Source organism: Dinoponera quadriceps, unplaced genomic scaffold, assembly GCF_001313825.1.
Source record: "Dinoponera quadriceps isolate SergipeBrazil2010 unplaced genomic scaffold, ASM131382v1 scaffold707, whole genome shotgun sequence".
Lineage (NCBI taxonomy): Eukaryota > Metazoa > Arthropoda > Insecta > Hymenoptera > Formicidae > Dinoponera > Dinoponera quadriceps.
Window position 1 is genome coordinate 3,311,017 of NW_014555450.1, and position 14,078 is coordinate 3,325,094.

General features: G+C 49.2%; 1 protein-coding gene across 1 annotated transcript; it reads left to right on the plus strand.

Moving 5' to 3' along the window:
• Positions 1 to 558: 558 nt before the first annotated feature.
• Positions 559 to 2,515, plus strand: LOC106744260. Its single transcript, XM_014618881.1, has 5 exons — positions 559 to 642; positions 793 to 995; positions 1,084 to 1,201; positions 1,471 to 1,689; positions 1,762 to 2,515. Exons 1-5 carry the CDS (start codon positions 559 to 561, stop codon positions 2,140 to 2,142), a joined length of 1,005 nt encoding a protein of 334 aa, XP_014474367.1. The 3' UTR covers positions 2,143 to 2,515.
• Positions 2,516 to 14,078: the final 11,563 nt, after the last annotated feature.

Below are 14,078 nucleotides of genomic sequence, written 5' to 3' on the forward strand. Positions count from 1 at the left end.
GGGGGGGGGGGGGGGAGGGGTGCTCTTAGAGAGTAGACTATAAAAGAAGAGGAAGGGGATGGGTAGTACTCTTCTTTCCTCTCCATTATCTCGCTTCTCCTTCCTACGTCTTCCGGAGCTCTCGAGAGAGCGAGAGGCGAGGCCGAAAGAAAGATTTTACACGCTCGCGTTTTATATAGTCGCACAATCTCAATGAGTAACAAATAATGCTATACGTGACGGAATTTCTCACGAATGTATTTCGCACCACGTACACACGATAATGATAATTTATAACTGCGAGCCACTCTGTTATATTCTCGGTGCTTAAAAGAACTATAAACGTCTGGTTAAAATATAAGCTGATATATTTTACGCGTGCTAGCATTACTGTTCCTTGTAGCTCGGGCGAGGTAAACTCGTCGGGTAGACCGTGTTGTTCTTAACGTGTCCGACCGTAGCTCAAAGACAGTAAATACAGGAGAGTCGTTACAAAGTCGACTCGTCGATCAGTCGTTCGGAATCGGCTTACTTGTGCACATCGAAGCAGGATCTCGCGTCGTGGAAACACATACCACGATGAATGTGATGAGCTTCGCGCAAGAGTTCTCGAGCTTGGTCATCCGTTATACAAAGGATCCCCTGCCGAATCCTTCGCCGGATGTAAAGTATCTTCCCGTTTTGCATTCACGAAACGTTATTCCCAAACGAGAATAACACACGTAGTCGCAGCAGCAGTCACGAAGTGGCAGCGTCGCGCGCGCGCGCGTAATAATTCGCAATGATAATCTACGAATGCGTCGCGTGTTCCAGAACAATCAGCCGGCGAATACGCCTTTGACCAAGCAAGAAGTAGCGAACGTTGTGAGCAACGTGCTCGCTACGCTGCTCGGAATAAGTGATATTGCAGCTTGCTCTTCCGTCAAAACACCGACCACCGGAATCGCCGGCGCGACTCCGGCAACCCCGGTCGTGCATAACATCAATCGGGACGAGAACGATAGGAGTGCATGCAGGTTACTTTGAAGCATTACGTAACGCGATCTCCCGCGAGAGATCGGCCATACATCGTGCGCTGTATCAATTTCGCCGCGACGATTTCAGATTCAGCTCCCAGGATATTCAGGAAACTCCGCGGAATCGTGGCGCTTCCACTACCGAGTCGAGCATCGATAAGAAAACGGAGAAGACCACACTCGAAGTGTTTCAAGATGGCAAAAAGGTAACGCAGAATCGTAACGTCGCCTCGTCGGAGGGTACTGATGGAGAGCGCCATCTTTCTCTTATTAATCTCTTAAATCGGCAATATTATTCGTTAATCACATAATTACGCGGTGTTTGCTATCACAATACTCGATGCTGCGAGTAATAGTGAATAATTATCACCGAAATAATTAATTCAAATCTAAATAATTTCGTCGAAATAATCATCTCAGGTTATTCGTTACATCTGGCACGTCGTCGGTCTCAACATGTCGTATTTGTTCGTAGTTTATCTCACGTTCGAGTCCCGCGATCTGCGTCACGAATATCGGCAGATCTGACACTTTCGTCCTCGAGGAACACCAAGCCGCGGAGGCCGCTGGCGACTTGAAGAAACTCAACGATCCCTTCGCAAAGGCCGATTTAACGGATGTTTTATTGCAATCCCTGAACGAAGCACGGATGTCCGCGATTAATTTTATAGCGAAGTTGGATGATGTGAAGAAGGTATGAGCAATTGTACGAGATGAAACCGCGTGCGAGATATCACGTTTGCGTACACTCATTTTCTTTTTACAGCAAGCGTTCCCGGAGTCCTTTGCGCAACCGTTAAACACGCGGCGATTATCTACGAGCGACACCAATTACGGTCGAACATCTATACCAGCCAGGATGCGCAGGTCGATCAGCGACTTCCCTGGAACACCAACATCGTCTAGATCGCTTTCGACAGGATCGCAGGATGCCGTGGACAAACGTAAAAATTCCGGTCATGCTTCTGTCGATGCTACGTCTCGGAAATTGAGCTTGGTCGCGCCGGTGACTCGTTCGGTATCCAATTTAAATTTGTCATCGAGTAACAAGTCGTTTGATTCGGGTAGACCCACGAAGAATCCCAAGTACGCTCACGTGCAGAGCACCATACCGAAGCCAATTTCTAGCAAGCGGAAGGCGCCATAATTACAGTGAAGCCCCTCCTTGTTCAAGGCTGCCACTTTCTAAATAAATAAATTAAATTAAATTTTTAATTTATTTATCGAATACTCGATTGACTTTGTGATTTGCAATTATGTGTGATGTAAAGGCGTTAAATGCCAATAAAGCCTTGTTGTATTCCTCTTATCTACGTTGTGACAACGCTTATTTACAAGATAGGGTTCGCGTCGCGCGTCAAGTCGGCGCAAAATCTATCCATAAATGATCGCGGATTTATCGTCACGGAATTAACATCGATATAGAATTGTGGAACTGGTATCAAATTAATATCGATGTACGATGGAAGTGAAAACATTTTTCAATCGCGCACGACACGTCCGTGTGTCATGACTATTGATTATTCGACGAAGTGGCAAAAATATATCAAATATTAATGTGATGTCAAATAAAAATGTTTAACTTCTCTTTCTCCCTTTATTTATTTAGAAGAACGGATTTATATTAACGGGCGAACAAGAGAGAGAGAGAGAGAGTGTGTGTGTGTGAGAGCACGGATGAGGTAAGAGACGCCAGCAGCCAATGGCGTAGGTGGAACTATGACGTACTCGAAAAGAGCTCGACGTTCTTACACTTCAGAAGAGCACGCATCGCGATCAATTAATCGCGAGCGATCTCGTGTGATTTGAAAGAAATTTATACGCGAGGAGCCGGCGATAGCTCGAGCCGCTCGGCTGAAAAGGGGCGACGGTTCGCCGGCCGATTCGGCGGCGTGCGCGCGGTTTAATTAAGCGCTGTAAACGGAGCGAAATGATTTACCGTTTATCGCGTCCGCCGATGTAAAGAGCCGCTGGAGCCTCCCTTCTCGCAGGAGCCCCTCTCTGGCCGGTGTCCGCGCCGATGTCGAGGAAGAAGCCTCTCGCCGTCTTTCGCCGTGCGCATTAAGAGGTCACGCTCCGGCAGGTGGCATGCGCGTGATTCACTCGGTCGCGCTCCTCAGCCTAGGCGTAACATCATCCCTATTCACTCACACGCGCGAGTTAATTGTCGCGAGAGACGTTGATTTAGGGGCCCCACTCGTTCGATCTCCCCGCGCCGAGATAATGAGAGGTGGCCACGGGGATCTAGCGTGCCTCCTTCGCCCGTGCTCCGCAGCGTCGAGAGCCGATTCGCTTTGCTAAGGGTGGACGACCGGCGCGATATTCATATACCCTCTGAGGTTCGTATTAAGAGCTGCCACTTGAAACTTGCCTCATGCGAGATGCGTAGATTTTAATTCGGAATTCGGAATCTATTCTGAATTAATTAGCGCCCCCGCTTTGACCCGTTCTCCCAATGCGCGTTTAAACGTCTAGCATACATCCGTTTAGAAACGTCCGATGGGAGCCGTTCCGATGTAATGAAACGTTTAATCGCTTAAACGGATTCTTCCGCGATACGTATACACGTTTATTTGACAACAACGCAAAAACGACTGTCCGCACGACTGCATGACTTCGCACGACTCATGCGAAGAAAAAGCGTATACATGTGATGCTGACTGTCTCCTTGCCTCGCACGATTGTCAGAAAGGGACGACGAGACTAACACGTCGCTCTTCCTTCGTACGGGCGGATTCAAAGTTAGTAAACGAATACGCGTTTTTCAAAAAAAAGTACATATAATCTCGGTTATTTTATCATATGTATTTACGAATAAATTCGCATAGGGTTTTTCCTCGCGAGTTTTGCAGAGTAATAAATATAATTAATTAGCTTCTTAAAACAACACGCTGATTTTGAATCGGCGTCGGGAGCAAAGCTCCCTGATGCGACATGTCAACGTGTTAACTCAGACTTGTCGTCTCAACTCGAACGTAGAGTGGACTCTTGATCCGTATGAGTGATGTTCCAGTCAATTAGGGCTTTCGTTTCGGTGACAGTAGCGAGCACGTCGAATTCACACTTGAATTTCGAATGAGAAGATTCAGCGCGCTGCCGAGCGGAGAATTCATTCTGTACGGACGAAAAGTCAGTCCCGAATTCCAGCGTCTCGGCGGCCGGTGTCGCGGTGCCGCCTCTCTTCGAGTGGAATTCCACTCGAAGAGATTCAGGGAGGAGAGGGGATCGATCGGACTTTTTCCAAGTGAAAATCCCGCGTGCGTGCGACGGGGGCCTCTTAATCGGCTTCGGTGCTTTCGACTCTCGCACACCATCGGCACACCTGTAAATATTTCACGATAATTCCGTCGCCGAGGTAACGGTAAACACGCGCGCGCGCGGCCGTTCAACCGTCCGTATCGCGTTTCCAGCGCGCCGCGAAACCGCGCGACGCCACCGGCGGAACGCAAAAATCAAAGCAACAGCGCCCGGCCCGATGCGAAGATGACACCGGCGCTCGCGCGGCCTCGGGGCTCCTGCCGAGAGCTCATAAATCTTCTTAAATATCTCCTCTATCTGTTCATCATCGTCCGCGCGCGGAGGCGCGGTCCCGAGTTAAGCCGCGCATCGAAACAGCTGCCGCTTAACAGTAGTTGTAATGGGCATGCAGAGTGCGCGGGAGTGCAATCAGACTTCATCTCGTTGCGGGGTTCTGACCGGGCATACATCACGCGTACGTACCTCCGGAGGCTGTCACGAGCGGGCTCCCTCATTGTTCCCCGGTTACGGCCCCCGGGACCGTCCTCTTCGCTCAGCTCGTTTTCCCACCATTTCCGCCGCCCTCCGAGGATCGAGGATTCAGCGCTTTTTACGCGCGCGGCAACGCATTAGTGCGTCAGTAGCGCCCGAGAAAAGCCCCGGCCGCCTTCCTTTGATCGGATCAACGTTACCGCGGTTCTCTCTCCTTCTCCTTCTATCCCTTTCCCGTCCGCCGTAAGATTAACAGAGAGACGTATAGGTGGACAGATCAATTCGTCACGAGCTTTGCGAAAGGGAGCAAGAAAGATACAGATACAAGCGTTAAGACGCAGCGGAAAATTATTCAGTTAAAGATTTATCGAAATATATTTAATACAAAAGACACCAAAGCTTCCGTGTCGTCTTATCTCCGCGGTTGCCTCATTGAATCAGGCTAGTAAGGCAATGGTAATTCGACCTTTTTTTCCCCCGAATAACAGAAGGATAGAAATACGGTACAAGCGAGAAAAAGGCGTGTAAGCCTCGTAGACCTAACATGTTACTGTCAGTGTTATCGACGGCGTTCCGCGGGACAGCTTCCCCCGATTCAGTCGTACACGCGCGAACCTCAGTTTTATAAACGCCGACAACGTTTACCGACACTTCTCCGGGTTGCTGAGGTGAAGAATCGCGCGATTAAGAGAACGAAAAGACACGGGTGGCAATAGTCGCAAGACGGAGTGCCGGTTTGTTTAGCCGAGCCGGTCGGCCGGCGCGCAACCGTCGAGCGGCGATAAGCCCCGCGGCGGCAACAATGTTGCCTCGATCTTGCAACAAGACCTTCCACTTCTCCGCGGTACACGATACCGACGATGCGTCTCGATCGATCGTAATCGGGACGAGCGAGGCGCGCCGCCGTGTGCTAAAGGTTAAGGAATTCTCCTCGCCGCGGCATTCTCCACGCGCGCTCGTCGTAAAGTTCTCCGAGATTTTCTCTCTCTCTCCCTCTCTTCTCCTTCCGACGCGCGGCTCAGCACCAAGGCTGCACCTCTCCACCTTCTGCCTCTACCCGAAGCCTTAGGCGAAGCACCGAAGAAGGTGAGCACACCGTGGCCTCCCGATCGAACTCGCGCCGCGAGACACGGTTGCGATCGCGTCCGCGCGCTCACGGATCTCCCTCGGTAACTCCTCTCCCGGAGTTCTTCTTCGTACCTCTCTTCGATCTCTCCGCCGCTCTCGCCTCCTCCTCGGCGTCGTACTTTCCGCGCTGTCGGTTCTTCTTCTCGGAAGAGAGCCCCGGCACGAGGCGTGCAATTGCATCGCGAAACGGCACGAGCGGTCGCGCAGGAACAGCGGCCGCTATTTATTTCGCGCGCGCGCGCTCGTCCGACGTTTTAAAGCCGCGATATGCAAATCACCGGCCCATTCTACTTAGCTATCGTAGACGCGCACTGAGAGAAATCCCACGGAAATGATAGAGCCACTATCGACCTCAATCGTATATTCTCTTCTTCCGGTGTTAACCCGAAAAGTCGCGGCGGCAATATGCGTGTGAGGTTATCGTCGCCTGTGGCAAGATTTGCTGGAAAAATCGATCTCCCGATTATGATTCTGTGGTTTACGCGATTACACAGGGTGTCACGTAATAACTCCATGCGGAGTGCATCCGGGGGATTTTTTTGGTTTACCAAATAAAGCAACTTTTCATTGATCGAAATTTCCATAAATATCCGATGGAACGTTGTTTATACAAATTATTTATATAAATAAGTTTAATTCAAGATAACGGCAAATTCAGATATATAGAGTTGCGTGATTAAATCTTTAGTGAAGTAGAAGAAAAGCGGCCCGCGTGATATTTCTAGGCTCCGATACTGACTGATAATTAACGTAGTACGCTAATTCGACAACTTTGAATAGCTCTCATTTGAACGTTATCGTTTGAAATGTTGATAAACGAAAAACGGCGCCGGTTATTCCGGGACACCCTTTAGTAACCGAAAATTTTTTTCTCACTGTATTCCTCTTATCTTTTTCTCACTTAGTCCTCTCATTTCTATCTCTTCTGCGACATCAATGTGGTAAATCGCGAAGGAACGCGTGAATGCGGCGAAATGGGAATTTCGGCTGAGAATGACCGCGCGGAGAAAAAAGTTCGGTTGAATTTACGCTTCGACATTTATTGCGCGGAGAAAAAAGTTCGATTGAATTTACCTGACAATGAACGAACCAAGCGTGTTTTGCGCGCAGGAAACGTAATTTCTGGTTCTTGTGAACCAAATTCGGCTCTTATAACCGGAAATTCCATCTCCCTCGGCCGAAATGCGTTTGGTTTACGGGCATAGCCAGAATTCCAGTGAAAGGAAGGCAGGAAATTTATTTTCACACGAAACTTATTAGCATACATATATTAAAAAAACATTTAGGGGGTTAGAAAACCCCACCACTCTGACTACGACCACGGTTCGCTTTGGTTTATCGGTCAGGTTTGAAATTCAAGCGCACTTTTTTCTGCGCGCGACACACTGGTCGGGCCGTTTCGATATTAAAATAATTTGCACCTGCGTGTGCGGTATATATTATAAATACATGCAAATTAGATCCGCAATTGGTTGGGCCGTCCATTTACTTTTCTTTCCTTTACTTGAAATGGAAACGGTTCTACCGCCGCGGCGGCATCGATCTTGTCGGGCCTGTTCGCCATCCTCCGTTTTTCTTCCCTTCCGTGCATGCACTTTACGTTTCTCTCTCCGTCTCGTTCCCTCGGCGCTCGGCACAATCACGGCGGGGCGTGTGCATATGATTGCGCTTCGTCGCGGCACGAGCAACGTGTCAGGGACCGCGCGCACCTGTGCACCGTCTTCTCTTTGCTCCTGAAAGTGCGTTCCCCACCCTCCGCGCTGCAGCTACCGACACTGCTCCGGCGATGCGCTCGCTTTTAAAGGCGTCCTTCTCCGCCTGATGTTACCGGCGATTGTCGAATAGCACGACTAATGGCATTGTAGCCTGTTCGTGCGATCAAGAGAATGATAATATACTTCTTCGTGTCACAGATTTGATTTAAACGACGTGACGCGTCACGCTGGACTTTGTTTTCGGGTTGAAGCTGCGAATTTTTGCGAATTTCGTTCTTCAAACAAATCCACAATAGACGCGAATACATCTCTCCGCACACCGCGGAAACCTGAATAAAATCTCGGTAAGGAGCGATAAAATCAACTGATAACAGAAATCAAATAAGCCACGTTCGCACATCTGTGCCTCTCTGTCCGATTAAAGACCTGCATCTTTAGACGCAGCCTCCGAGAAGCGATTGCCGCATGCGCCCGCTAAGGCGAAGGTTGCGACGCTTAACATAAAGTTAAAAGAACGCGCGATCACAAGTAAGAGTACCGTGCACCGTGTTCGCATGTCTCGGCGGCAGTTATCACATTATACGCGCGCGATAATAATCGGTACACACGTGTAACCGCACGATAAATCCGTACAAATTGCAACGAGACTCGTCGGCTCGTTACTGCGATTACCGTCAACTTACGATCGTGCCGACGATAAATTCCGCACAGTTACCGCAAACATCCGCGCGCGATAGTTACGCGCAAACAATCGTCACGCTTATCGATTCCAGCCTTGTGTGTCGCCGCAATTATATCTCGCATCTTCGTTCGATTTCATTCGTGAGAGCGAGAGAGAGAGAGGAAGAGAGATTTTACCGCTCTCACCTAGAATATCTCTGACGACACTCGGGACGTCATTGTCACCCACTTGCCGAGGTCGCGCATTTCCTATCTCCCTGCTGTACATATTTCAAGGCGCATCTCCCGCCCGTAAAATAGCTAATGGCGGTGGGGATGGTGTCGTCTATCTGGCTGTGCCATCTCGGACTCACTAACACCTTGGGTGGCACTTCGTTTAGTGAAGATATCACCAACAGATCTAGGAACCACGCGGGACCGAGTGTTTTGTCTGCTGTCACGGCGTGGCTCCGCTCACGAGGCGTAATTTATATGCTCGCCCGTAGACGGGCATCGCGATAGTGGGCGCGCTTGATAGGAGGACTCCGCTGCGTGAAAAGTTCAAAGTACGACACCCGAGTCATCGTGAGTCGCGGAATCGAGCGTGGAATCGGTGCTGCTCTCCCGATCGCGGCCCCCTCTCACAGCCTGGGAATTTCGAGGCGCGCGAAGGAAACGCTGGCGGCGTTTAAACCGAACGAGAGACGAACCGCGAGAGGAAGAAATGAAGAATTCGCGCGAGATCGTTCGCGTCGCGCGAAAGAAGTTACAACTGTCGAATGTAATATCAGCGATAAATAAGATGAGATTCCTCTCTCTCTTTCTCGCGCGGTCGCTCGTATCGCTACATTAAACGCTTGAAAAGCCAACCGAAGGGGGGAAGGGGTAGGCGCTGGGAGTGAGGAGCGCGGTCCTCCGCGCGCCTCGTCTTCTTCCCTTCGTTCTTCTTCAAGCAGCACCTGCCATGACTCACCGCTCGGCTCCCCCGCAAAACTTCACCGGATTACAAAGACTTAAATACCGGTCGTCCACCGAATATATAGGGCCCATAAGGAATATACGACGCCGAATTCGCGACCGAGATCGTGGCCGGCGGAGAGGCCCGCGGGACGGGAGAAAAAAGTAGGCGGACGCTTTGAGAAATAGGCGTCATTCCGCGGGATTAGCGATTCGTTAAAATTATAGCTCGTAAAAATTGCAAATCCTCGACGCCGAAGGGATCCGTGCGAGAGAGAGAGAGAGAGAGAGAGAGGTCGTCGGTCCGCGGAAGGATCAGGGTCGGCCACGCGAGTGTGTCTTTCCATCGTGGAGCCGTGTGCGTTGTACGTCTCTTTTAAGGGCTGGGAGAAACGAAGACGAGGAAAATAACGGCAGATTCTCTTTTTTTTTCCTTTTTTTTTCGGTGAAAGGATCAGAGATGGGAAGAAGTATATTTTAAGAATCTTTCGCCGTTGAGATTTCGTTTTGTTCAGATTTTTGTCATTCGCACAAGTTTTAGACCATTCGTAACATCTCCGTCATTTCGTTAAAGACGGGTATTACCCATTAGTGCCGTATTTTCAGTGATGTATCAGAGGGGTCACTCATAAATCCAGCATTTACCAAGCGAAATTACGTTCCGCACTTTTATTTCACTATCTTAGTAATAAATGTTAATTTAAAACGATGTTTTAACATTCATTATCAAGATAGACATATATGTACACGATATTACAAGAACGAATAAATTATTATCTTTAATTTTTCTCACCGTTAGTTCCGAAGATATTGAAAGTACAAATTAAAAACAGCATTCTAATTCCACGTATGAAGAAATGTCAATTTTCGTCGCGAATACCTCAAATACCCGTTAATGAATAAAAATTAGTTAATCAAAAAGCTTTATTTCGAAATGTTTAATTTAACATCCGCTCACCACCGATTTCTTAAGATAGACAATTTTGAGTAAAAAGCATAACACAAAGCCCCCTTACGATCTCTTTCTCACGCGACGCGCTCGTTCGGCGGCACAGGAATCCCGCCGAGAGCTCTCTCTTTCTTCGGCCGTCCCCGCCGCGCGCGCACCACGGACACCACGAAAGTTCCGCGAGCGCGCAACACGTTTCAATCATTCGCGGCGGAGAACAACGACGGTACGAGTGGTAGCCGGCGCGACGACGAACGGCCTGGTGTTCGAAGGCCAGCGTGGGGCGAGCGGTAGCAATTATTTTCTGATTTTTTCGCTCATTAACCGCGAATGCGCTCGCGCCCCGAAGAAGAGAGCCATCCGACGCGGGGAAACGAAGCGACCGCCTCTCGCCTCCGGGGATAGTGTAAAGATGGGAAAAAGGAGGAAGAGGAGCCGCCGCATGACCCAGCCGTGCGCGCGCGGCATCTTGCCGATGCTGCCGCCGCTTTTCTCGCGTTGTTGCGTTGCTCTATTCTTAGACTACGATGGGACAGGTGGCGGAGCCGCGTATATACGCACCTCTCTTTGTTCCTATGTATCGTTGTCTTTTATCCGCCGTACTCTTTCTCTTTCTTCTTTCCTCTCTCTCTCCCCCTTTCTCTCTCTCTCGCTCTGCGTTATAAATTTGTCCGGATGCTGGTATTTATCATAGTACAGGTCGACATTAATTTAATTTTGTTTTGTTTTGAAGATATGCCAGATTGTGTGTGTGTGTGTGTGTGTGTGTGTAGTCAAGCCAACTTAAGGTATTAATTTGCTCGTAATTATCGTTACATACTTTTGCTTCGAGTTATACATACTATAAAATCCAGCTTAGTATTATCGACTTGTATTAGCAACTCGCAAAACTGTTATTTTTGTGTTCTGGCTGAGCTGCCTAGTTTTCTGCTTGCGTGTGATCATGTTCGAATGTTTATTTTATGGAAAACATTGTCGTCTTATTACTCATACTGTGATATTCGATTACCACTAACGACTTCATGTAACTACATATTTATTGCTTTTCATATTATTCTTTCTACTCTATCTGGCGGTTTGTTATATTAAACTGCATATGGAAAACTGTATGCACATAATATGGAAATATACACACACACTATACACACTTAATATGGAAATATACACACACATTATACACACACACTTTCAGAAACAAAATATATTCTACTCTACTTTCTCTCTTTCTCTCTCTCTCTCTCTCTTTATCTCTGATCGCTCTTAATTTAATTTTTGAATATTAATGTTACACTAACTATGATTATTTGTTAATTACTTATTCTCCTTCTCGGATTCACTACTTTATTTTCACTGTTTCCGCTTTAATTCCCTTTTTTTTGTATTCTTGTTGCGCTTGAAAGGAAATCTTCTCTAAAATGTAAATATCTATCTATCTATCCTTTTCTCTGTATCTACCTCTTTCGCTCACTATTTCTCCAATCTAGTTATGGAATTCCGCGCGACTCCGCCTCGTAGACACCTCAAACACCGACAGACATTCGCGCACGGAAAGCGTTATGAGCCGAGAAACGCCCGCGATCTCATTTCCGTGAAGGCTTTGTGTTATCGAAACGAGGAAACTTCCAGTAAGAATGTAGTTAGTGGGTCGGACAAAAGGATGCAACGAATCAATAACGTTGAAGTCTACTTAACGTTCTCTCTCTCTCTGTCTCTCTCGAGCAACTTCCGACATTCGAGTCAGGTAAACTGTTCGCAGTAACGATGGAAAATTTCATTACTCCAGCTGCCAACTCCTTCCGACTCGTCCAAGTTTGCGCTCTTTCGGCCAATTTAGCGTGCGAGTTCGATTCACCTCGGAATCTGCCCGCGACTCTTCGTCTCCCGGTGAGTTCAGTCAGCGGGGCACGCGTTGCCAATCGCTCGGCCACGGTCGGCCGAAAAATCCGCTCGTTGCTCCCCATTGTCGTTCGCGTCGCTCAAAGAAGACGTCACGCGGCCACGGCAGAAAAATCTCGCTGGCTGTCTGGACCGTGGACGATTAGATTCACGCAGTTGTCCTTAAGTTGAGCCAACACCGAACAATCTCATTGTGCGACGGTGACCCTGGGGTCCCGCCTTTTATATTCCTCCCCGTTTTGTCACTCGTCTTGGCCGCATAGCCAATGGACGACTCACGTCAGATTGTCTCCTTGTGGTGGACGCGTGCGTGTTCGCCGGTCTCGAGGCGTTTTCCACTGCGCAACCGGCTCGAGCGCGCACGGCTGTTTCGCGTAATTATTGAAAGTCATTTTGAATTTATTGACACTTGAAATTGGAATTGTTGACGAAATAATTGCTCGTGCGTCCTCCGCAAGCGGATTAATACTGCAAACGTAACGATTACGAGCACCGTACGAGTTACACGTATATCGTGTTCGCTATCGGGGGCGCGGTATATCCCGAAGGAAATGGAACAATTTAATCTCGCTTCCTGTAATCCAGCAGTCCCGAGGGAGCATCGTAGCATGAAATGAAATATGTGTTCCTCCGTTGCGCTCCTCGCGGGGCGAACCGCTGCGTCATTGCTTACGACGACGACGACGACGATTCTGTCGTCGATCCCCGAGGACGGAGAGTCACGTCGACGCACGGGGACCGGAGTCTAAGCCCTCTTGACCTCTCGTCGAAAAATAAACCTTCATATTCGATGAAATTGCTGGATTTACTCCAGCCGGCGCACGCACGATATTCCACGGGATACACGTAAATACTGGAAAGCGCGATTATTTTCTCAAAGCCCGTCGTCAACTGGACGTGCCGGGACGCTAAAGCAGTTCTTGACTTCGTCGTCATGCCCGGGGACACTATTATTTTTCTACCACGGGGACAGGAAAAAAGAGAGAGCGGGATAGGGCGAGATAGAGGAGAGAGAAAGAGCGAGGGAGGGAGAAAGCGCGGACGACCATCCGTCAAAGGAATCGCGCGCGGATGAAGGTTCCTCTCTCGGACTCCAATAAAAACAAACTTCGCCGTAGCCATCCTCGCCGAGTCCACCTCCAGGCCCTTTTCTTGCTAGTCAGGCACCTCTGAGCTCCGCGATCCTAAAACAACCGAATCCTCGCGGCAACGCGGCGCGGATCGCGCGATGTGTGACGGGAATATAATGTGACGGCAACCCTTGCGTGAACATTTGCATCTCACGAAATCAGCAACTATAAAAATTCGCCATTTTCACAAGTGGTTGCGCGTGCGATCTTTCGTGAAAATCCGTAAGCATCTATCGACGTAGGAGATCAATATCTGACGGAGCGCTCGCTCGCCGAAGCGATTAATCCGCCGGCTAAGCGGATGGCTGGAAACTTCTGTCCATCGCGTCGTGATTTACATCGCGCGTAATAACGTATAACGCGTCGTATACCCACCGTCGCGGTAGCGTCCGAGAACCAGTTCCCCTCCGCGGCGCTCGCTACTCCAAAATAACGCTCGGCACATAAATGTTAATAGGCTACGAGGGCCCGTTAAGTAATGTTAGCGCTTATCGGCGGATTTAATTAACGAAACGTCCCCTCGTCCTCCGCCGGGCCCCGCAGGTAGGAATCGATTTATCACGCGAAGGCGTGGACACGCGCGCCGCCACGATTAATCGAGTCCGGCCAGCGACATTTGAATCACGCGGGCCAGGTAGGCTGGCACAGGCAGGTAGGATACACTGCGTACCGTCGAAAGACCGAAAAAAACATTAATTCGCAATAAAGTTCCCCCGTCCTGCGCGCGAACGCTCGCGCGCGAGCGGATCCGGACTTCATTATGCGAGACGCCGCGAGATTTAAGGAAGAGAAAAAAAAGAAAGACAGGGGGAGAGAGAGAGAGAGAGGCATCCGGGGTAGGGTGAGAGGTTAAGGACCAGCGGAATAGCGAAGTGACGGCCGTGTGGGAGGACATTATCTTCACCGTAGCCGTTCACCA

Bases quoted from the DNA above. Each gene is read 5' to 3' on its own strand.
- LOC106744260 (XM_014618881.1), top strand. From the start codon at position 559: ATGAATGTGATGAGCTTCGCGCAAGAGTTCTCGAGCTTGGTCATCCGT. The intron at 643-792 runs GTAAAGTATCTT...CGCGTGTTCCAG, and splicing joins TGCCGAATCCTTCGCCGGAT to AACAATCAGCCGGCGAATAC. The intron at 1,690-1,761 runs GTATGAGCAATT...TTCTTTTTACAG, and splicing joins AGTTGGATGATGTGAAGAAG to CAAGCGTTCCCGGAGTCCTT.